The sequence below is a fragment of the Carcharhinus amblyrhynchos genome, chromosome 6 (genome assembly GCF_965287045.1).
Source record: "Carcharhinus amblyrhynchos chromosome 6, sCarAmb.v2.hapA, whole genome shotgun sequence".
Classification (NCBI taxonomy): domain Eukaryota; kingdom Metazoa; phylum Chordata; class Chondrichthyes; order Carcharhiniformes; family Carcharhinidae; genus Carcharhinus; species Carcharhinus amblyrhynchos.
The window spans coordinates 62,074,128-62,098,921 of NC_137329.1; the positions used below are offsets into that span (position 1 = coordinate 62,074,128).

At 45.2% G+C, this 24,794-nt stretch overlaps 1 protein-coding gene across 1 annotated transcript in view; it reads left to right on the top strand.

Annotated features, from left to right (window-relative positions):
* Nucleotides 1-2,786: 2,786 nt before the first annotated feature.
* Nucleotides 2,787-24,794, top strand: part of LOC145344341 (embryonic protein UVS.2-like) — a 99,335-nt gene continuing 77,327 nt past the window's right edge. Inside the window, exon 1 of the mRNA XM_080191471.1 lies at nucleotides 2,787-2,862. Within this exon, the coding sequence (XP_080047597.1) occupies nucleotides 2,787-2,862 (76 nt within the window). The remainder of the gene's footprint in view (nucleotides 2,863-24,794) is intronic.

Consider the following 24,794-nt stretch of genomic DNA (forward strand, 5'->3'; position numbering starts at 1 on the left):
TAATTTATATTTTTCCAGTTTTAGTTTCATTTTAAATGTTGTCTGTGAGTATGTTGGTCTGTTTAGATGTCTGCATTGTAATGAAGTTTTAAGACCCTAAAGCAAACACAGAGGCCCTATTTTACCATTTTCATCCTAAATGCTGGGTAGACTTGAAACTGGGAGTGTTTCAGATCCAACTTTTAGACCCATTCTGGAGAGTCCCCTTATACACTGCCTGCAAAAATATCAGTGGTTCTGAATCACACTGCAGAAGCCTGTGGGTGGGGCTTAATGCGCCCGAAACCCTACAGCTCCGATCGGAGCCTTCAACTGCATGTGCACAAAAAAGATAGCGCGCTGCTCCCCTGCTACATCCCTCCCAGGCCAGATAATCCTTCCCCAGGTCCCCATGGACATTGCCCCAACCCGCAACATCACTGACCCCTTAGCCCCCAGCCTCCACCATGCAGACTGCTCACGGCCCTCTCCCCCTTCCCCCCATCGATCTCAGACAGAGTGGCAGTGGCCCATTCTCCCTATGCTCCCCCCCCACCCCCCGATCTCAGGCAGAGTGGCAGTGGCCCATTCTCCCTATGCCCCCCCCCACCCCCCGATCTCAGGCAGAGTGGCAGTGGACCCCCCCCCCACCGATATCAGGCAGAGTACCAGCAGAGCCCCCACCTGTCCCTCACTGATCTCAGGCAGAGTGCCAGTATCCTTTCCCCCTCCCGATCTCAGGCAGAATGGCAGCAGCCCCCCTTCCTCCCCACCAATCTCAAGCAGAGTGGCAGAGGATCCCCAGTCCCCCCACCGATCTCAAGCAGAGTGGCAGTCCCCCCTCTCCCCCTACTGATATCAGGCAGAGTGATCCCCAATCCCCCCTCCACCCTACCCCGGACCCTCCAGCACACCTGTCTCTTCCAGACTCTGATGACTGTATGACATCTCCCTCTCTCTCCCCTGTCCCAAATATTGAGGCATTGATCTGCCACCTGCCCCCTCCACCCACCCCACCCCACCCCACCCCATCAACACACCTGCAAGTGGTCACTAGCCTTCCCCTCAATGCTAACGAGCAAACTGTATCTAACTTGCTGGAATGTTCTGCCAAACTGCCTGCAGCTGATCTCCCCTAATGAGGGCAGCTCCATAAAAACCCCGAGGATGGACAGGTGGGCAGACATTCCTGGAGCGCAAGACCAGTCCCCAGATTTAATGAAGGCAAACTTGGGAGGCTGCTGGATGTGACAGAGGTGAATCAAGGTAGGACACCCTCTCTCCCCCAGCAGGATGCAGACCCAGGTGGGCTGATAACAATGTGGCCCGGAAGGCAGTTGCCACTCCCATTAATGCCATGGCACTGGCACCCAGAACAGAGAAGCAGTGCCACAAGAAGGTCAATGCCCTTATCCGAGCATTCCAGCAAGTTACATACAAATTGCTTGTTAGCATCGAGGAAAAGGCAAGTGAGCACTTGCAGCCATGCTGAGCTGGGGTGGGGATGTTCAGTGCCTCCATGATGAAATAGTGCAGGGGAGAGAGCAGGATGTGCCATAACAGCCATCAGAGCCAGGGAGAAATGGGGGCCTTGTGCAGGTGGGGTGGGGTGGGGGAAGGGGGGCTGCTGTCATTCTGCCTGTAATCAACAGGGGGAGGGGGGAATGGGATCACTCTCTCTGTGATCCCAGGGTGGAGAGGGGAGCTCACTGCCATTCTGCCTGTGATCTGTGGGCAGGAGGGGAGAGGAGCCCATGATTGGTCTGGGTGGTGGAAGAGTGGGGGGATGAGAGGGTCGGTAATGTTGGGGGGAGACCAATGTCCATGGGAGCCCAGTGGGAGGCATTTTCCGGCCTGGGAGGAATGTGGCAGGGGAGCAGCTTTTTTTTTTCTGCACATGCGCAGTTGCAGGCTCCAATCAAAGCTACAGGGCTTCAAGTGCACTAAGGCCCGACCACAGGCTTCTACAGTGAGAACCAGAATCACTCATTTTTGTAGACAGAATGCAAATACGGCTGCCTAAAAATTGGCCCAGAAGACGGATCTGAAACTCTCCCAGTTTCAAATCCGCCCAGCACTTAATAAAAAATTATAGTATAATAATGCCCAGGGTTCCAATCAGACTAGTTGGTTCATACTGTGACAAGCATCTAGGAGGATTCGATAAAAATCGGTATAAATTGTTTTGGGTGACATTTACCACTTGGTTTCAGAGTGTGGCTGCCTTACCACACTTCTCTGATTTGTATACATAGATGATATACTTAGTCTAAGCATTGGAGTGTAGGATAGACTTTATAACTTGTGTTATTCTTACAAAGCTTTATATCTGTAAAGATATAGATGGGGCGATAGAGCAGTGCATGATAGTTACTATTTTCCTGTTCATAAATGTTGTATTGTTTTGTTAAAAGTTCAGCAGCTGACTCCTGTGAGTCTGTTCGGTAGCTGACTTCCGCATGTATTAACAAATAATAAAAGTTATGACCTATCTAGCCAGGTTTCACCCTGGAATCTAATTTGTTCAGCAGTAACATGAGCTATGATTGTAACACCCCATCATATGACACACTGGGAGGTGAGGCATTCAGAAATAATTATATTTTTATATTTTACACCTGAGCTGACTTTTTGGCTTATGGCAATATTGGGGACAAAGGGCAAAAAAAATAAAGAAATGGATGTTAGTGAATGCTGTCATGTATTTTGAAGGCAACAAAATCAACAAAATTCAGAAGTAATTATAAGTGTTTTTCAAGGAATTGATGAAGATTAATAATGAGGATAGGTCAGTGGATGTTGTCTACATGGACTTCAGCAAGGCCTTTGACAATACCCCTTATGGCAGGCTGGTACAGAAGTTGAAGCCTCACAAGATCAGAGGTGAGCTGGCAAGATGGATATAGAACTGGCTCGGTCATAGAAGACAGAGGGTAGCAGTGGAAGGGTGCTTTTCTGAATGGAGGGCTGTGACAAGTGGCATTCCTCAGGGATCGGTGCTGGGACCATTGCTATCTGTAATATATATAAATGATTTGGAAGAAAATGTAAGTGATTTGATTAATAAGTTTGCGGACGATGCAAAGGTTGGCGGTATTGTGGATAGCGATGAGGACCATCAGGATACAGCAGGATATGGATCAGTTGAAGACTTGGGCAGAGTGATGACAGGATGGAGTTTAATCCGGATAAATGTGAGGTAATGTATTTTGGAAAGTCCACTACGGATGGGATATATACAGTAAATGGCAGAACTCTTAAGCATATTGATACGCAGAGGGATCTGGGTATACAAGTACACAGATCAGTGGAAGTGGGCAACGTTAAGTGGAGAACGTAGTCAAGAAGGCATGCTTGCCTTCGTTGGCAGGGGCATTGAGTTTAAAAATTGGCAAATCATATTGCAGCTTCATAGAACTTTAGGCTGAACTCGGAATATAGTATTCAATTCTGGCTGCCACACTACTAGAAGAATGTGGAGGTTTTGGAGAGGGTACAGAAAAGATTTACCATGATGTTACCTGGTATGGAGGGCATTAGCTATGAGAAGAGGTTGGAGAAACTTGGCTCATTCTCACTGGAACGACAGAGGTTGAGGGGCATACTGATAGGAGTCTACAAGATTCTGAGGGGCATGGACAGAATGGATAGTCAGAAGCTTTTCTCCAGGATGGAAGAGTCAATTACTAGGGGTTATAAGTTTAAGGTGTGAGGAGCAAGGTTCAAAGAAGATGTACAAGGCAAGATTTTTACACAAAGGATGGTAGGTGCCTAGGGCTCACTGTCAGGAGAGATAGTGCAAGCAGATATGATAGTGAATTTTGAGGGGCATTTTGACAAATACATGAATAGGATGGGAATAGTGTGATATGGTCCCCAGAAGAGCAGGAGGTTTTCGTTCAGTCGGGTAGCATGATTGGTGCAGGCTTGGAGGGCCAAAGAGCCTATTCCTGTGATGTAATTTTCTTTACTCTTTGTCTCGATTGACAGTGTCAATTGCATGCTGACTGTAAAGCTTACCCTCTGGTCATGATGGATTCCTTGATGATGGATGGCACTCTTACCATGCCACTCTTACCAGGCCTTCATAGCTAGGGGGATTGAATATAAAAGTAGGGAGGTCTTGCTGCAGCTGTATAGGGCATTGGTGAGGCCGCAGCTGGAGTACTGTGTGCAGTTTTGGGCGCCGCACCTGCGCAAAGATATTTTGGCCTTGGAGGGAGTGCAGAGGAGGTTTACTAGGCTGATACCGGAGTTGAGGGGGTTGAGCTATGAGGAGAGGCTGAATAAACTAGGCTTGTACTCGTTAGAGTTTAGAAGAATGAGGGGAGATCTCATTGAGACGTATAAGATGATGAATGGGATGGATAGGATAGAGGTGGAGAGACTCTTCCCGCTCAAAAAAGACAGTAGGACTAGGGGGCACAGCCTCAAGATAAAGGGGGGGCGGTTTAGAACGGAGTTGAGGAGGAACTTCTTCACTCAAAGGTAGTGAATCTCTGGAATTCTCTGCCCATTGAAGTGGTGGAGGCTGCCTCGCTAAATATTTTTAAGACGCGGGTTGATGGGTTTTTGATAAGAGAGGGGATTAAGGGTTATGGGGAAAGGACGGGAAAGTGGAACTGAGCCACGACAGATCAGCCATGATCTTATTGAATGGCGGGGCAGGCTCGAAGGACTAGATGGCCTACTCCTGCTCCTATTTCTTATGTTCTTATGTTCTAAAAGGTATATTAGCCTCACAGAGATTGTATTGGTTAATCTGGATGCCTAGAGACTGGTATAATCGACATTACATTTATCCAAAGGAAAGATAAAAGCTGATATCTGGGGCTTAACCGGTTGGAAGTTGGTTTCAAAAATTCCTTGAATAAATATCAACTGCCTAATGAGACTCCACTCCAGATTTTGTCAGGTTTACTCCTTTATCCTCCAACTCTTGATTTTGTTTTTAATGCTTAATTTAATGTAAACAAAAGATGGTGCCAGAGCAAGATGACCTCTTGCAAGCTATACCCAGCAGACCTTCTAATTCTATCTTTTTGAACAGTATGCTTTGTCTGTATAGCGTGCAAGAAACAATACTTTTCACTGTATGCTACTTCATGTGACAATAATAAATCAAATCAAAATGTTAGAAGTGCCATCCAGTGGGGTCTACATCACCAAAGATGTAGATATGAATAAAAGGGAATATCAATAGAAATTGTCTCATGAGCTTTCCGGTGAAAAAGTAAAACCCAAACAATGGCTCTGGGGATGAGGGGAATGGGTGAAAGGAATGCAGGAAATAGGTTGGATATGGTTAAGGTTTCTGACAACCACATTTGAGTGGTGGGGAGGGAAATAAAATGTTTCAGAAGCTGTTATGTGAATGGTTAAAGCATCAGAACCAAGGTAATGGAGAGATAGAGAAACTCCCCTTATCCTATTTTTCCACCCCTCCAGCCTTCATATTCCAAGAATCATTCTCTGCCATTTCTACCACTCCAGCATGATACCATGGCCAAACACATTTTCCTTTCCCCACACTTTTCCTGTGAGTATTCTAAAGGACAGTTCCCTCTGATATTCGGGTCTGCTTCTTATTCAGTTGCAACACCTTGTCTACTTAGAACACTTTCCCATGCAAATACAGGTGGTGTAACACCTGCCATTTCGTCTCCTGCCTCATCATCAAATGCTTCCCATTTATATGTATGTATACACACACACACAATACCAATCCCCCAAAATATAGACACCCAACCCAACTCCTCACTCTATATACTCAACCCCAGCCCTCCACTGTAAACACTGAACCACATCCCCCTCACGATAAACATCCAACCACATCCCCCCAACTATAAACATTCAACTCGGGTCTCCCCACTATAAACACCCAACCACCCCCCACTATAAACACCCAACCACATCCCCCCCAACTATAAACATTCAACTTTAATCTCCCCACTATAAACACCCAACCCCCCACTATAAACACCCATCCCCAGCCCGCCACTATAAACACCCAACCCGAGAACCTTCACTATAAACACCCAACTCCCCACTATAAACAACCAACCACAGCCCCCTCCACTATAAACACCCAACCCTCGACCCCATTTTGGGGGGTTGAGTACATATGCGAGGGGCTGATGCGGTTGGGTGTTTATAGTGGGCAGGACTGGGGTTGGGTGTTATAGTGGGGGGGCTGGGGTTGGGTATTTATAGTGGGGAGGCTGGGGTTGGGTGTTTATACTGGGGGGTGCTGGGGTTGGGTGTTTATAGTGGAAGGGCTGGAGTTGCTTGTTTATAATGGGGGGATGCAGTAGGGTGTATATAGTGGGGGGACTGGGATTGGGTGTTTATAGTGGAGGGGGGCTAGGATTAGGTGTTTTTAGTGGGGAGGAATTGGTTGAGTGTTTATAGTGGGGTATGGAGTTGGGTTTTTATCTTAGGGGATATGTGGTTGAGTGTTTATAGTGGGGGGATGGGGTTGGGTGTATATTTTGGGGAGTTCAGTATACATAGGGGGGTTGCCATTGGGTGCAAATATTTTGGAGGGGTTGGGAGTGCATATACATATGTTGTAGGGAGGTTGGTGTTTGGGGGTACATATCATGGGAGAGCTGGGTTTGGGTGAATATATTGGGGGGCTGGGGTCAGGTGTTTATTCTGGGGAGATTGGAGTTGGTGTTTATAGTGGGGTGTTGGGGTTGGGTGTAAATGGTGGGGGGACTGGGTTTGGGTGTTTGTAATGGGGGGCTGGGGTTGGCTGTTTATAGTGAGGGGCTGGGGTTAGGTGTTTAAAGTAGGGCGCTAGGGTTGGGTGTTTAGAGTGGGGGAGCTGGTGTTGGGTATTTATAGAGGGAGGGCTAGTGTTGGGTGTTTATAGAGGGGGACTGGGGTTGAGTGTTTGTAGTTGGGGGACCGGGGTTAGGTGTTTATACTGGAGGGCTGGGATTGGGTGTTTATAGTGGGCGGGTTGGGGTTGGGTGTTTATAGTGGGTAGGGCTGGGATTGGGTGTTTATAGTGGGCGGGTTGGGGTTGGGTGTTTATAGTGGGTAGGGCTGGGGTTGGGTATTTACAAAGAACAACAAAGAACAACACAGCAGGGGAAACAGGCCCTTCCGCCCAACAAGCCCACGCCGCCATTTTAAAATTGAGTGTCCTCTCTACCCATGACCTTTGTCTGCACCTATTGGGGAAGATTGAGGGAAGACTAATTTAGGGACAATTTGTTACACCAATCAGCCTAAGAGCATGTTTTTGGGATGTGGGAGGAAACTGGAGCACCCGGAGAAAACCCACGCAATCATGGGGAGAATGTGCAAACGCCCGCAGACACAGCCCAAATCCATGTATCTGCACTGCAAACAGTGATAGCCACTGAGCTGTCATGTTGCCCGTCAGATGGTCCAGTTTAAGCGTACACTAACGACGTGAAGCACTAGGCAACTCTCAAAGCAACATCCAAGAGCAGCCCCTTGTCGGCCAACAAGGCGGACCGAATGTCCTGTGAAGTAAAAGAAAAGACATCAATAAACATGCAAAACTTAGACATTTACGGAATCCCCAGAAGCGCAGAAATAAAGCAAGTGAGTCATGAAATATGTTGGAAGGTCCAATAGGAATCAATTGATTCCCAGGGGTGTCCAAAGCTCTTGGTCTTTATTTAGAAAAGTCTCCTGTATCCCACCATCTATAGTCCGCTCATGTGCCTGTCTAAGTAAACCTTAAACAACCCCAGCGTGCCTGTCTCCACTGCCCTACTTGGCAGTGCATTCCAGGCCCCCACCACCCTCTGTGTGAAAAACCTCCCTCTAACATCCGAGTTATACCTCACCCTCCCCCTCACCCTAAGCCTGTGGCCCCTCGTAATTATTGTATCCAAATAATATTATATTTATAGCGGGCGGGGGGGGTCTGAGGTTGGGTGTGTATAGTGGGTAGGGCTGGGGTTGGGTGTTTATAGTGGGGGGGTTGGGGTTGGGTATCTATAATGGGGGGCTGGTATTGGGTGTTTATAGTGGGGTGCTGGGATTGGGTGTTTATAGTGAGGGACTGGGGTTGGGTGTTTATAGTGGGAGATGGGATTGGATGCTTATAGTGGAGGGATGGGATTGGGTGTTTATCATGGGGGGCTGGAGTTGGGTGTTTATAGTAGGGGGACTGAGGTTGGGTATTTAAAGTGAGGGAGCTGGGGTTGGGTGTTTATAGTGGGTGTCTTAGGTTGGGTGTTCATAGTGGGGGGCTCGGGTTGGGTGTACATTTTTGGGGGTTGAGTATATAAACGAGGGATTGTCTTTGGGTGTATATATTTTGTGGGGTTGAGGTTGTGTGTGTGTGTATATATATTATATATAGTAGGGAGCTGGTGTTGGGTATATATATCATGGGGGGCTAGGTTTGGGTGGATATATTGGGGGGCTGGGTTTGGGTGTTTATAGTGGGGGGGCTAGGGTTGGGTGTTTATAATAGGGGGGCTGTGGTTGGCTGTTTATGGTGGGAGGCTGAGGTTAGGTGTTTAAAGTAGGGCGCTGGGGTTGGGCGTTTAGAGTGGGGGGCTGGGGTTGGGTATTTATAGAGGGGGGCTAGGGTTGGGTGTTCATAGGGGGGCTGGGGTTGGGTGTTTGTAAAGGGGGACTGGGGTTAGGTGTTCATAGTGGGGGGATGGGAGTTGGATGTTTATCGTTGGGTGTATGGTTGGGAGTTTATTGTGGGGGGGCTGGGGTTGTGTGTTTATAGTGAGGGGGGCTTGTGTTGGGTGTTTATAGTGGTGGGATGTGGTTGGGTGTTTATAGTTGAGGGGCTGGGTTGGGTGTTTTTAGTGGGGAGGCACTATGGTTGGCTGTTTATAGTTGGGGAATGGAGTTGGGTGTTTATAGTGGGGGGCCTGGGATTGGGTGTTTATCGTTGGTGGGATGTGGTTGGGTGTTTATAGTGGGGATGTGGTTGGGTGTTTATAGTGGGGATGTGGTTGGCTGTTTATAGTGCGGGAATAGGGTTGGGTGTTCATAGTGGGGGGGCTGGGTTTGCGGGGGTGAGATTGGGTGTTTATAGTTGGGGAGCTGAGTTGGGTTTTTATAGTGGGGGGGCAGCAGTCGGGTGTTTATAGTGGGGGGTGGTGTTGGGTGTTTATAGTAGGAAGAATGTGGTTGGGTGTTTATAGTGGAGGGATGTGGTTGGGTGTTTATCATGGAGGATGGGATAGGGTATTTATAGTGGGGGAGGGGGTTGCATGTTTATCATTGGTGGGATGTGGTTGGTTGTTAGTAGTGGGGGGCTGGGGTTGGGTGTTTATAGTGGGGAGGGGCTGGGGTTTGGTGTTTATAGAAGGGAGGTGAAGTTGAGTGTTTATAGTGGGGGGGGGCTTGGGCTTGGGCTTGGGCTTGGGCTTGGGCTTGGGCTTGGGCGTGGGCGTTTATAGTGGGGGGATGCTATGGTTGGGTGTTTGTAATGGGGGGACTGGGTTTAAGTGTTTACACTGGGGGGCTGGTCATGTGTGTATGCAGTTGAGGGTAGGTGGGGTTGGGTGTTTATAATGCAGGTTGGGTCTTTATAGTGGGGGGACTGGGTTTGGGTGTTTATAGTTTGGGGTTGAGTGAATACAGAGGGACTGGGGTTCGGTGTTTACAGTGGGGGGCTGGTGTTTGGGGGGACTAGAGTCAGGTGTGTATAGTGGGTGGGATGTGGTTGGGTGTTTATAGTGGGGAGACTGGGATTGGCTGTTTATAGTGGGATGGATATAGTTAGGTGTTTATAGTGAGAGGATGGGATTGAGTGTTCAGAGTGGAGGGATGAAGTTCGGTGTTTATAGTGGGGGAGCTGGGGTTGAGTGTATATTTTGCAGGGTTGAGTGTATATATGTATAATGGGGAGGTTGAGGTTAGGTTGGGTGTATATATTTTGGGGGTTTGGGATTTTGTGTATATACATAGAGTGTATATGTCATGGGGGACTGGGTATGGGTGGATATATTGGGCAGCTGGGGTTGGGTGTTTATAGTGGATGGGGGCTAAGATTAGGTGTTTATAGTGGTGTGGCAGGGATTGGGTGTTTATAGTGGGGGCGTTGGGGTTGGGTGATTATATTGGTGGGCGCTGGGGTTGGGTGTTTATAGTAGGGGGTTGTGGTGTGGGGCGAAGGGTGTTTATTGTTGGGCGAGGGGCTGGGTGTTTATTGTGGAACTGTGGGGACGGGGAGGGAGGCTGGAAAGAGGGCCAAGGGGAGGGGCCACCGGAGGGGGGGGCAGGGTCTAGGGGAACTGGGAGGGGGGAGCTGGGTCGAGGGGGAGGGGGAGGGGAGGGGGCGGGTCTAAGGGGAGGGGAGGGGGCGGGTCTAGGGGGCGGGGAACGGGGTGCGACTGGGTCTGAGTTTCCATTCCGCAGGCGCGCTGCCGTTGGTTGACGCAGGCGCACTGGGCGAGCTGGCAGTTGGCGGTTTGAATCTGTTGGTGTGATTAAAATCCATCTTCAGTCAGCAGAACAGCGCTGAGTGCCGCAGGCAGAGAGGGGACAGCAGGAAGGGATGGCAGCAGGTGGGGGGGTGGTGAAAGGAGAGGGCGGAGAAAGATGGGGCAGAAAGAGGAGATAGGGCTGGAGATGGTGAGGAGAGAGATCAAATGGGGAAGGGGGGGATCAGGGGTGGGGAAGGGGGGGGGATCAGGGGTGGGGTGGGAGGGGGGGATCAGGGGTGGGGAAGGGGGGGGGATCAGGGGTGGGGTGGGAGGGGGGGATCAGGGGTGGGGTGGGAGGGGGGGATCAGGGGTGGGGTGGGAAGGGGGGGGGATCAGGGGTGGGGTTGGGAGGGGGGGATCAGGGGTGGGGTGGGAGGGGGGGATCAGGGGTGGGGTGGGAGGGGGGGATCAGGGGTGGGGTGGGGGGGGGATCAGGGGTGGGGTGGGGGGGGAATCAGGGGTGGGGCATGAAAGGTGGGAGGAGATGGAGGGACCGTTAGGCAAGTAGAAGAGAACAGAGAGAGTGGTAGACAGAGTGTGAGGGTGTAGACAGTGGGGGAGAGTGGTGAGAAAAGGAGAGCGCAGGCGAGAGGAGTGGGGAGGGGGAGCAAGCAATGTGAATGAAGGAGTAAGGGAAGGGAGTGGAGCGAGACTGATGGAGGAAGGGGAGAGTGAGGGGGGAGGGAGTGAGGGAAATGGGGTCGAGAGAGAGACACACACGGGGTCCTGAGAAAGAGACGGAGTCCCGGGGTCGGCGGGGGGCGGGGTGCAGAGAGAAAGACCGTGTCCACAGACATGGAGAGGGAAGGGAGAGGTGGGGTGGCAAGAGGGGTAGTGGTGGAGTTTGGAGAGGGGCTGGAGTTGAGAGAGCGGGGAGGGGTGGGGTCGAGAGAGATGGAGGATTGGAACCGGGAAGGCAGGGGAGATGGGGCTGAGCATTGGAGCAGGAATGGATTTGAGTGAGACAATGAGAGAGAGGGAGCTGAATGTGAGCGATAGAGATTGGTGTGAGTGGGATGGTTATGAATGAAAGAAATGGGTGAGGGGGAAATTTCCTATGGGGAGGTGCTTTGGTGGGCAGTGGGAGGGATTGTTGCCGCAATCTGGGAAAATCCCTTTTGGTGTTGTAAAATTGTGGTTTTGGGTGAGAATGATGGGGTGTGGAGAGAATGGCATGTGACAGGAGCAGATTGGACTGTTGGGGCAAAATTTTCAATTGACAGGGAGATACTGCTGTTGGGTGAAGGGCAAAATAATAAAGTTAATGGCATTGTGGGTCAATCCACAGCTCATGGACTGTAGCGATTCAAGAAGGCCACTCACCACCTTCTCAGGGGCAGCTATTGATGGGCAATAAATTCTGACCAACCAGCGATATCCCTGTCCCACAAATGAATTTTTAAAAATTAGAGGTAGTGATGTAGAGCAACAGGGAGTGGTGAAACTGTGTGGAGTGATAGAGACAGTGCACTCATGTTTCCAGCACATGTGCCTCTGCCACATGGGGTGAACCACTGTAAGGACCTGACTTTAAAATTTAGTGTTGAGTAGCAGTAATTCAACCACACTTGTTTGTCCAGCAGCAATGTCAATCAGATTCTTGGAAGAACAGATTCAACAGCTGCAATAGATCAGGATCTGGGATAACAGGGCAAAAGCTGAGCTGGATACTTTTTCAATTGACAGAGAGGCAAAGTTAATGGGTGACAGGCAAAATAATAAAGTTAAGGCCACAGTATGTGCAGCCATGATTAAATGGTGAGCTGGTTTGATGGGCCTGCTCTTATTTCTTATGTTATGGGGACAGTTATAGCATGAGTATAGCATGCTAGTTGCCAAATATTCAACTGGCAATGGTGTGTAAGTTGTAAGAACATAAAAGTAAAAGGAAAAAACTACAAAAATGTAACTTGCTGAGAAATGAAGAAGAGGAAAAGGTCAAAAATCAGATGGTAGGAATTGCGGAGAGGAATGTGAAAAGAAATCCAATGGATATGAAAATCAATTCAAATTTTTACAGTTGGGAGACGATACTCAGGAATAGCATGAGTCCTTTGCAAATGATTGTGGTGATTGAAAATAAAGAACTGGCAAACATATTGATTTAATGTAACAGTACAGGGAGAGAATAGCATGCGGGACATCCCAAGGAAACTAACATTGAATCAGAGACTAATCAAAATTAGAATAAGCAAAATAACAAAATAGTGGTGCTAGGATGTGACAGGATTAGATAATTTCCATTCCAGATTCCTTGAACTATAATTGTCCAAATCTTGATCCAGGAATATTTCTATAGATTGGAAAAAATTCCCATGTCATTACTATTTAAGAAAGGGGAGAGCCAGAAACCAAGTTATTAGAAAACCATTAGCCCAAGATATGCTGTTGAGGAACTATATTAGAATCTATAGTTAAGGATATTGATTGATCACATTGGAAATTTTCAGCTGATCACAGAGAACCAGCATTGATTTAATCAAAATCAGAAACCTTATGATGCAGAATTTGTCCCATTGTGTATCTCAGTTGACAAAAAGTTATCCAGTCAAACCACCCCCCCCCCCCCCCCCCCGCATTAAATTCATAGCCCTGAAACTCACAGTTAAAATTAGAAAAGTAAAATTAAAATTGTAAACCTCTATGACTCTAAGGACTACAAGGTATAGGTCAGAGGCTCAGAGCTACAGTTAGAAATAATGGTAATGCTAAAAAAATAGGTTAGCCACCACATTTAAGTCTAAATCATCAATAGATACAATAAACAACTGAGTCCTGTGGAACACTGCTGGAAATCATTTTCCATTCTGAAAAATATTCAACAACTATTATCCTTTGTTTCTTGTTGCTGAACCAATTTTGGATCCAGCTTGCCACCTTCCTCATCCCATGGAATCTCACTTTTCTGACCAGTCTGCCATGTGGAACCTTGTCAAATGCTTTACTGAAAGTCATGTAGACGATATCAACAACACAATGCTCACCAATCATCCTTGTTACTTCAAAAAATTTTATTTGGTGAGGCACGATCTTCCCCTTTTATATTTAAAATTTAAATTTCCCAGTCTTTTTCTGCATGAAGGTCGGTCACCAATGGAGTGCCCCAGGAATCTGTTCTGGAACCCTTGCTGTTTGTAATTTTCTTAAATGACCTGGATGAGGAAGTGGAGGGATGGGTTGGTAAATTTGTTGACGACACAAAGGCTGGTGGTGTTGTAGATAGTTTAAAGAGATGTCAGAGGTTGCAGCATGACATGGATAGGATGCGAGGCTGAACGGAGAAGTGGCAGATGGACTGCAACCCGGATAAATGTGTAGTGGTCCATTTTGGCAGGTGAAACGGGATGAAGGAGTATAATAACAAGGGTAAGACTCTTAGCAGTGTAGAGGATCAGAAGGACCTTGGGGTCTGGGTCCACAGGATTCTTAAATCGGCCTTGCAGGTAGAGGATGTGGTTAAGAAGGCGTATGATGTACTGGCCTTCATCAATCGAGGGATTGAGTTTAGGAGTCGGGAGATAATGTTGCAGCTTTATGAGACCCTAGTCAGACCTCTCTTGGAATACTGTGCTCAGTTCTGGTCACCTCGTTACAGGAAGGATGTGGAAGCTATTGAAAGGGTGCAGAGGAGATTTACAAGGATGTTGCCTGGATTAGGTGGCATACGTTATGAGGATAGGTTGAGGGAGCTTGGTCTTTTCTCCTTAGAGAGACGAAGGATGAGAGGTGACCTGATAGAAATGTATAAGATGTTGAGAGGTATAGATTGGGTGGATTCTTAGAGGCTTTTTCCAAGGGCTGGAAGGGTTGCTATGAGAGGACACAGGTTTAAGGTGCTGGGAAGTAGGTACAGAGGAGATATCATAAGAACATAAGAAATAGGAGCAGGAGTAGGCCATCTAGCCCTTCGAGCCTGCCCCGCCATTCAATAAGATCATGGCTGATCTGTCGTGGCTCAGTTCCACTTTCCCGCCCTCTCCCCATAACCCTCAATCCCTTCTCTTATCAAAAACCCATCAACCCGCTTCTTAAAAATATTTAGCGAGGCAGCCTCCACCACTTCAACGGGCAGAGAATTCCAGAGATTCACCACCCTTTGAGTGAAGAAGTTCCTCCTCAACTCCGTTCTAAACCGCCTCCCCTTTATCTTGAGGCTGTGCCCCCTAGTCCTACTGTCTTTTTTGAGCGGGAAGAGTCTCTCCACCTCTATCCTATCCATCCCATTCATCATCTTATACGTCTCAATGAGATCTCCCCTCATTCTTCTAAACTCTAACGAGTACAAGCCTAGTTTATTCAGCCTCTCCTCATAGCTCAATCCCCTCAACTCCGGTATCAGCCTAGTAAACCTCCTCTGCACTCCCTCCAGGGCCAAAATATCCTTGCGCAGGTAAGTTTTTCAGGGTAAGTTTTTCACTCAGAGGGTGGTGGGTGTGTGGAATTGGCTGCTGTCAGTGGTGGTGGAGGAAAATTCGATAGGGTACATGGGACTTAATAGAATTAATAGAATAGAGAGTTATAGGTAAGCCTAGTAGGTATGGATATCATCGATGCAACTTGTGGGCTGAAGGGCCTGTTTGTGCTGTGGTTTTTCTATGTTCTAAATTGCACCTTAGCCTAGTAAAATTGGCATTTCTCCAATTTACAACTTTTATTTTACCTTTATCCTACGTTAAATGTAACTGAATTATGAGTACTACAACATAAACATCGTCCCACTGATAGTCTCTTAGCTATCCATCTTTATTCCCTATACCTAAATCCAGTATTCCATCCTACTACCAACAGGCCACATCCACCCGCCCGTGCCACATACTGATGAATAAATTTCCTCTGAATTTAAGAACTCTGGGCCTTTTGGTACATTTTACACTGTTGTATTCCATTAATTATTAGGTTAATTGAAATCATCCACTATCACTGTCTTATTGTTTAGCATTTAGGAGAAATTTGCCAACAGATTTGCTCTTTTAACTCCCTCAAGACTGGAGGACTATATGCTTCCATCAATCTGATTGCCCCTTTTCTGTTCCTTAGTTCAAATGTACCTGTTCCTGTAAAAGAGCAGCATCAAACTAACCCTTAGGAACAAAGTAAGGAAGAAGTGTGATCTTCTTGGAACATCAACCAAATAACTGAGGTGACATAGGTACAGAGAACTTGTGTTCTCTTCTGTAAACAGTAAAACCATATTTTAAATTTGTAAATATGTGAAATAAGTTGCCTGGCTGTTCTTTTTGTCAATAGACTAAGTTTTCATTTAGAATATTTAGTAATAAGCACAGTATTTAGTTGTAAACATTTGCTTTCATTTAAGATTTACATTGTTTTGAAATAATTGATATGATGTGCTGCTATGCAAAGTCATTTATGTTCTGTGTACCAAATAATACTATTTGCCTGTGCAGTGTGTATTAATATACTGTACTCTTTTTGAATGCTTCTGAATCAACCGAATGCTTTCAATGCAGAAATGGAGTGTCATGAATTGTCTCATGAGATTATCTTGCAATTCTATAAACCATGAACTTAAAAGTACGCATTATGATCCTAGACCAGACATCAATGTTTTTGGTGCAGTCCAGTTAGTGACCTTCTGTTTAAAGAAGACAAAATTCCACAATTTTTTTTGAACAGACAAAATAAGCTTTACTTTGCAAAGTAAGAAATATAAAATAATTTACAATCCTAATGGTCTGCAGCATGGAATTGTCAGTGCATTTTTAGCTCTCCAAGGCTTTTCCTGAGCTCTCACTATTTGGAACCTATCAATTGCAGCATTGTTACTGTTTGAAACTTCTTTCTTTGCTCATTTCTCTCTAAAGTGGTTCCTGCCAATGGTTTTCTCCTTCCGTGTCCCCTCTCCCTCTTTGGGATCTCTTGCTACCCTGCAATTTCTGTAATATTGTACCCAACTCCTGGGTCTTGTGATTGTTTTCATGTTGCTTGTTTCCCATGCAGGTACACTGGCCTGAAGATTTTTCAATGATAAACTGCACATGTGTAGCCCACTTTCAATTTGTGCATGCATGAAAACCCATGGTGTTCCAGAAAATGGAGTCCTCGGTTTCCACCTGGAATAAAATACTGTTGTAATATGCATTCAACAACTAAAGTTTGTGTCACTTAGACCAAAACTTGCTGAATCCATAGACAACTTAATCAACAGATGCAATGGAAAGGGGAAGTACTGTGATTTTTCCAGTGCAGGTCCAGCAGACAGAATTTGTGATTGCATCCACTGCAATGGAAGTCTTTCAGAATGATCTGCTAGACAAATGCGAAATGTAGACCATCATTGAGCTGCTGAGGATTGGATGTCTGTATGAAGTGACCCTTGCAGGTTAATGAATTTTACAGGTACAAAGCACAACCACAATTTTTGATGCACTTATTAAAACACCTTAACACTTTGAAGGTGTGCCTTGCATGAATAAAGGAAATATCCAATTTTCTAGAATTCTGCGAGGTATGTTGGCAGTAGCAGTGTACTAGAGCAAAGGCTCCACAAAGAGCCATGCAGTAATACAAATAGACTGTAGAATATGAGTATCTTCCAACAATAAGAACGACCATGCAATATCCCGTTCGAAAAATGCATGAGGTGGCTGCCAAACAAGAAAATTATGATGATGTACACAATGGAATGAAGAACAGTGAAGGCAATCAATGCAATCATGTTTCATGCAATCAGTCTGGAAAACGTAGATGTCATCACACCATCTTGAAATCTTTGCTGAGATTCAAATTCTCTGTCCCCAGAAAGTTGATGACTACTTGTTATCAACCTCAATTGACACAGGAAAGAAATGGAAGGCCATGGTGACATCTACTGCTATGAACTTCTCAGCATGCAATAGTTCACTATTTCTGTGTGCAGGTTCCATAATCCTGGAGTGCAAAGTACAATCAATCGTCCTGAATAGTACAGATGTTCTACATCATGGAAATTAAAGGCCCAGCGCTCAAGTCTGCCAAGATGCTATGACCTCACTAATGACAATCCACACCATTAGTCAGACTTTGTACGGCCAATCAATCTCCAAAACTACTAATAGTTAACCACCTAACATCAAAATATCCATTATGTTTTGAGAAAATTGGCAGTTTCAAGGGAGCTGCAATGTTACGCTTGCAGGAGATTACAGATTAACTGATCTGGTATATTTTGCACAATGCAAATGCCAGCAGCTGCAAGAAGTGGCAAAAAATATCCATGCTATGGAAACTGGAAAACCATCATTGAAGAATGGCTTAATTCAATTCAGCATTCAAACTTTTCTGTACAATATATCCCTGGGACCTCTTTGAAATGTGCCATAGAAAGAAGCTATATCAAGGATTCTGCCAAAGTCCACTGAAAGGCGACTCTCTAGATTGGAGCTACAGTAATTTCTTAGAAAATCATAGAATGGTAACTGCACTGAATGACATTTGCTGTTATTCTACCAGAGCTCTGCCAGAGCAACTCACCAATCTGTTCCAGATCCTAACCAAGCGCTCTATAATAAAGATTTCCTCATGGCACCTTAAATTGGGGGCGTCTGATTCTCTGTCCTTCCATCAATGAATATCCCCCCCCTTATATTCAAACCGTCATGATTTTGAACATCTCTCTTTCCTCTTAATGTCTTCCCCAAAGAGAACAGTCCCAGCTTCTCTAATTTTTGTGAATTTTTTTTGCATCCTCTTTAACACTTTCACATTTTTCTCGAACTGTGGTACTCAGAAATGGACATACTCCTCCATTTGAGGCTGAACCAGTGTTTTAATACAAAAGTTTATCATAACTTCCTTATTTTGATGCTTTATGCCCCTATTTGTAAAACCAGGATCCTGTGCATTTTATTCTCAACTTTCCTTGGTACCTTTAATAATTTGTGCAAGTATAGCTCCTCCCCATATTCTTCACTGCTACACCTCCTTTTGAATTGTATCCTTTATTTTATATTGCCTCTTATTCTTCTTACCAAATGTATCACTTCACAACCTTAAATTTCACCTGCCACATATCCATCCATTTTACCAGGCTTATAAAGTCCATCACTATCCTCCTCACCATTTATGATACTTCTAAGTTTTGTGTCATCTGCATATTTTGAAATTGTGCCTATATAACCAGGTCTAGATCTTTTAATATGTATCAAGAAAAACAGGGACCATAACATCAATCACTGGGGAATCTCACTACATCACCTTCCTCCAGACTGAAAAACAACTGGTTGAGTGACAGGAAACAATGTTGTTTTCTGTCACTTAACAAATTTTATATCCACACTGTCCTTTTTATTTTGTTGTCCCTAGCTGTATTCACAAGTCTCCTATGCCGAACTTTATTAGATGCCTTTTGGAAGTTAATGTGCACTACATCAACTGCATTACCCTTATCAACCTCCTTTGTTATCTTATCAGAAAACACAGGTTAGTTAGTTAAACAGGATCTGCCTTTAACAGATCTATGCTACATAGTAGCACAGTGATTAGCACTGTTGCTTCACAGTGCCAGATACACAGGTTTGATTCCCGGCGTGGGTCACTGTCTGTGTGAAGTTTGCAGTTTCTCCCCATGTCTGCATGGGTTACCTCCGGGTGCTCTGATTTCCCCCCACAGCCCATAGATGTACTGATTAGTTGGATTGACCATGCTAAATTGCTCTTAGTGTCAGAGGGATTAGTTAGGATAAATGCATGAGGTTATGGGGCTCGGGCCTGGGGGTGGGATTATGGTTGGTGCAGACCTGATGAGCCAAATGACCACCTTCTGCACTGTTCTGCACCTCCTTCTGCACTGGATTCCATGAGGTCCATGAACATCTGAAACAATTTTGTCCTTATGAATTAGGTATCTGCTGAGGAGTCATCTTTAAAGGCAGATAGGTTGTCATAACTTCGTGACTTGATATTCTTCAACACCTTCGTCACTCACACATAACAACAGATCAGATGATAAAGCTTGCAAGAGAGACAGTCTGATGGCAGGGCATGATGATGACATTGAAATCGTTGCCAAGAAGTGTGAAGCATTTCAAAAGCATACGTTACGTCAGCACTAAGAACCATTGATTAAATTCCTACACATTCTTGGTCCAAAGTTGCATCTAACACCTTTTATGTCCATGGCACTGACTTTGTTGTCATCATCCACTATTATCAAGCACTCATTATTTACCAATTTCATAATTTGTGAAGCATAACTGTTATGCACAATCTAAGTTCTCTTTTCAGTTTATTTGGTGTGCTGAGAAAGATCAACACAGATAATGGTCCACAACTTATTGGTTAGCCATTTCAATATATATGCATGATATGTATTAATATTGATTTTCAGTAGCTGCATTAAGCACTGCACAATCCATCGGAAGTGGTGTCATAGGTTGCTAGTGTGGGAAACTAACTGAGTGAAGAAGCAACCAGGGAGTGAACACCACCCTTTGAATAAAATTTCATTATTTTTAACCCTCCATGCTTCCTAGCATCAACTCTGTAGTATACAACAATGGTGATACACTGGTGAAGATGACTTTGAATGGTGCTTGCCAGCCACAAGCGAGGAGGAAAAAATACTGAAAATGTCAGGAAAAGAAGATTTAGAAGAGAAGTTCTTCACATGTGCTCCAGACATCCTGGAAACATGCTGCAACCTGGAACCTCTGCATACTGGAACGTCTATTAGAAAATGGTGGGAGTTTTCGGCATTGTGGGATTCTTTGATGAAAATATGGAACAATTGAATTCTTATACTGAGGGTTTTGACTAATTTGCGCAGGCAAAGAAAATAGGGTGTTCATGTTCCTGAGTGTGATGGGTGGAAAAACATTAAATCTCCTCAGAAGTTTAGTGCAATTGGAGAAACCAAGCACTAAAACATATCAACAAGGCTTGCAATATTGAGAGTTTGGTGATATGCAGAATGACACCATTTGGGACGGATTTGTCTGTAGTCTGCAAAGTGAAGCAATACAGGAATGTTTGCTAACCGGGGGTAGCCTTACCCTGTAAAAGGCCAAGGATGGAGCTGGCTGCAAAAGAAGCTCAGTAACTGAGTGTGTATAATTGAATACACAAAATGTCAGCTGAATTGACATCTTAAAGTTTTGAAACTCATACATGCCACTGATATGCAAAGCCAGGGCATTCAGCTGCGGAATGCTTGTGTAAGGACATAGTCTGCAAATTCTATAGAAAAACGTCAGGTACAGCATGCCTGCTGGAAGAAAAAGCAAGCTATGAGTGAAATTAAGAAGGCAGATCAAACCAAAGCAGCATATGAACACAATAAAAAAAGTTTTTATGCTGTGCAAAAAGGTGAAGAGAACAAAGCATTTAACAGTGTAAGGATGAATTATCGCTCAATATGTTAGCCACTGCTGGTGTTACAAATCAATTCTGGGTCACGCCACTGCTGGATGGACAGCTAGTAAGGATGGAAGTGGACACCGAGGCAGAGACTATATATAGGGAAAAGCTCAGATATGTTCCGTTGAAAGTTCAAGAATAGTATTGAAGACATACACAGATGGTGTTACCAGTGCAGGGCGACATTGAAGTAACTGCAACTGAATGGACAACCAGCAAATTAGTCTCTATACGCAGTAAAGGACAATTATCCAGCACTGATGGGTCAAATATGGTTAGAGAAGATTTCACTGAACTGGACTAAAGTCAACCTGATGACTTATGAGAATTAGGTATTAGAAAAATTCTAAAGAAACACATTGTTGAATTTCATGGATTATGGAAAATATGAAAGACATTACAGTTAAATTAAAGATGAAAGGAGGAAACCAAACAAAATGCTTGAAGGCAAGGTTGGTATCAGTCTGAAAGTGGAAGTTGATTTAGAATAACTTGTGAAGACAGGAGACTGGGAAACTGTTAGCATTAGTTAAAAAGACCAATAGTATCAGTCATCATGAAGGATGGATCTGTAAGGGATTTAAGGCTTCAAAGTCACCCTAAATCTATTATATGTGGAACAGTACCCATTACCCCATATCAGTGACCTATTTGTGGGATTGGTGGGAGGCTAACATTTTAGCAAAATCAACCTGAACCAGGCTTTCAGACGAAAGCAGACCAAAAGTCACAGGACCATCTGACAGTCATGACACACAAAGCCTTGTTCTGGTACTGAAGATTGTCATTTAGTGTCACATCTAAGAACATAAGAAATAGGAGCAGGAGTAGGCCATCTAGCCCTTCAAGCCTGCCCCACGAGGTTTGGAAGATAATCGCTAAGGCATCTACTATCACCTCTGCCATTTCCTTCAGAACCCTGGGATGCATTCCATCCAGTCCTGGAGACTTGTCCATTATCAGTCCCTCTAGTCGATCAAGCACTGCCTCTCTAGTGACAGTGATTGCATTCAGGCCCTCAACTCCTACCATCCTCCTATCTTTAATACCCGGCAAACTATTCGCGTCCTCCTCCATGAAGACCGAGGCAAAAAACTTATTTAAGGCCTCAGCCATTTCCTCATCTCCCACCACTAAATCCCCCCTCCCATCCTCTAAGGGTCCAACATTCACCCTAGCCAGCCTCCTCCTCTTTATATATCTATAAAAACTCTTACTATCCTCTTTTATATTTAGTGCTAGTTTAGCTTCATAGTCTATCCTTCCTTTCTTTATCACCTTCTTTGTCAATCTTTGATTTTTAAACCTCTCCCAATCTTCTACTCGCCCACTACTTTTAGCCACTCTAAACACATCAGCTTTTAATTTAATACTTTCCTTTAATTCCTTCGATAACCACGGCTGATTATCCCTTCTCCTACGATCCTTCTTTACCATCGGAATAAATTTCTGCAGAGCACCGAAAAAGATCCCCTTAAAGATCCTCCACTGTTCCTCAGCAGTCCTACCAACCAATCTGCGCCCCCAATCTACATTTGCCAATTCCTCTCTCATCCTATCGTACTCCCCTCTGTTCAAACAGAGGACACAGGTCCGGGACCCTACTTTCTCATCCTCCATCTGCATCAAAAACTCAACCATACAATGATCGCTCTTCCCAAGAGGATCCCTCACAACAAGGTCCCTAATTCTACCTGCCTCGTTACACAACACCAGATCTAAGATAGCTCGCTCCCTCGTCGGTTCCATCACACCCTGTTCAAGGAAACTATCCCGGCAGCATTCCAAGAACTCTTCCTCAAGCCCACCGCGTCCGACATGGGTCAACCAATCAATACGTAGATTGAAATCCCCCATAATTATCGCTGTTCCGTTCCTGCACGCATCATTTATTTGCGTGTTTATAGCCCGCCTCACCTCCAAGTTATTATTTGGGGGCCTATAGACCACATCCACCAGCGTCTTCGTCCCCTTACTATTCCTTATCTCCACCCACAATGATTCCACGTCCTGCTCTTTGGAGCCTATACCTTCCCTTACTACCGCCCTGATACTATCCCTAATCAGCAGAGCTACCCCTCCCCCTTTTTCCTCCCGTCTATCTTTCCTAAACACTTGATACCCCTGGACATTCAGCTCCCAGTCCCTGTCACCCTGCAACCACGTTTCCGTAATGGCCACCAGATCATATCCATTTGTGCTGATCTGCGCCACCAGCTCATTCACTTTGTTCCGAATGCTTCGTGCATTCAGATAAAGTGTCTTTTTCCCAGCCTTTATCTGGGCCCTATTTGAAGGTACGCTACCAACCTTTCTCATGCCCCCAACTCCCTTTATTATTGGGACATCCATGACCTTTTCCCGTACCTGTACCCTCTCTTTTACTTTAGACATTATTTTGAAGCTGCACCCTCTAGTTCTTGATGCTTTCTTGAGTGGGAAATGTTTATCATTGTTTACCCTGTCTATATCTTTCAGGATCCCCAATACCTGTATCAAGGATCTCCTCAGCCTTCTTTTCTCCAAGAATGTAATCTATCTTCGTAGCTGGACTCATTCTTGTGAATCTATTCTGTACACTCTTCAATGCCTTCACATCCTTCCTCAAGTATGGTACCTAGAACTGGACTCTCTATTCTAGATCAGGCCTAACTAGCATCTTATTCAAGTTTAACATGACCACCTTACTCTGTACTCAGTGCCCCAAGTAATAAAGCCGAAGATACTATATGCTTTATTAACTGTGCTCTTGACAAAGCCTGCCATCATCATATATGTATGTGTACATATATATTAAGGTCCCTATGTTCCTGCAACTTTAGAGTTTTTTCCTTTGTTTTATACTTTCCGTACTCTTCCTACCAAAATGAAGCACCGCACACTTCTCTGAATTGAACCATGTTTCTCACTTGTTTACCCAATCCATCAACTTGTCCTTTGAATAGCTGAGCTGCCTAAAGGGAATTGGTAAATTAGGTTAAGACATAGGTCAGTATTGATGCAATGGCAAACATTTAAGATTATATTACACTTGGTATTGTGTAACATGACAGGATTAATTAATGACCTCAAAGGAAGACAGCCCTAGATAGCAGCGACCATAATATGATTGAATTTAACGCCCAGTTTAAAAGGGAGAAGAGACAGTCTAAGACCAGTATTTAAAACTTAAATAAGAGCAACTATGTGGAATGAAAGCTGAGCTAACTGAAGTGAGCTGGAATAGTAGGCTAAGGGATAGATCAATAGAGAAGCAGTGGCAGACATTTAAGGGGATGTTTCAAAATACTCAGAACATAACTGGGGTGGCATGTAGCGCAGTGGTTAGCACTGCTGCTTCACAGCTCCAGGGACCCAGGTTCGATTCCTGGTTTGGGTCACTGTCTGTGTGGAGTTTGCACATTCTCCTCATGTCTGTGTGGGTTTCCTCCAAATATTCTGGTTTCCTCCCACAGTCCAAAGATGTGTAGGTCAGTTGATTTGCCATGCTAAAAAATTGCCCCTTAGTGTCCTGAGATGCATATGTTAGAGCGATTTAGTGGGTAAAATATGTAGGGATATGGGGGTAGGGCCTGGGTGGGATTGTGTTCGGTGCTGACTCGATGGGCCCAAGGCCTCTTTCTGCACTGTAGGGTTTTATGATATGAGTGGCAAATGGCTGGCACCGCTGTCTCACAGCTCCAGGGACCCGAGTTCAATTCTGGACTTGGCTGTATGGAGCTTGCACATTCTCCCAGTGTCTATGTGGGTTCCCTTCAGATGTTCTGGTTGCCTCCCGCAGTCGAAAGTTGTACAGGTTAGGTTGATTGGCCATGCTAAATTATTCCTTAGTTTATCAAGATGTCTAGGTTAGATGGATTAGCCATGATAAATGGGTGGGGCCACACATAGGTCGAAGGACAGGGCCTGGGTAAGCTATTCTTAAAGTCAATGCAGACTTGATGGGACTGTAGGGGGCTCTGAGTATATTCTCACCGTCATTGATTTACTAAAGAAGTTAGAGCGTAACATTCAAGG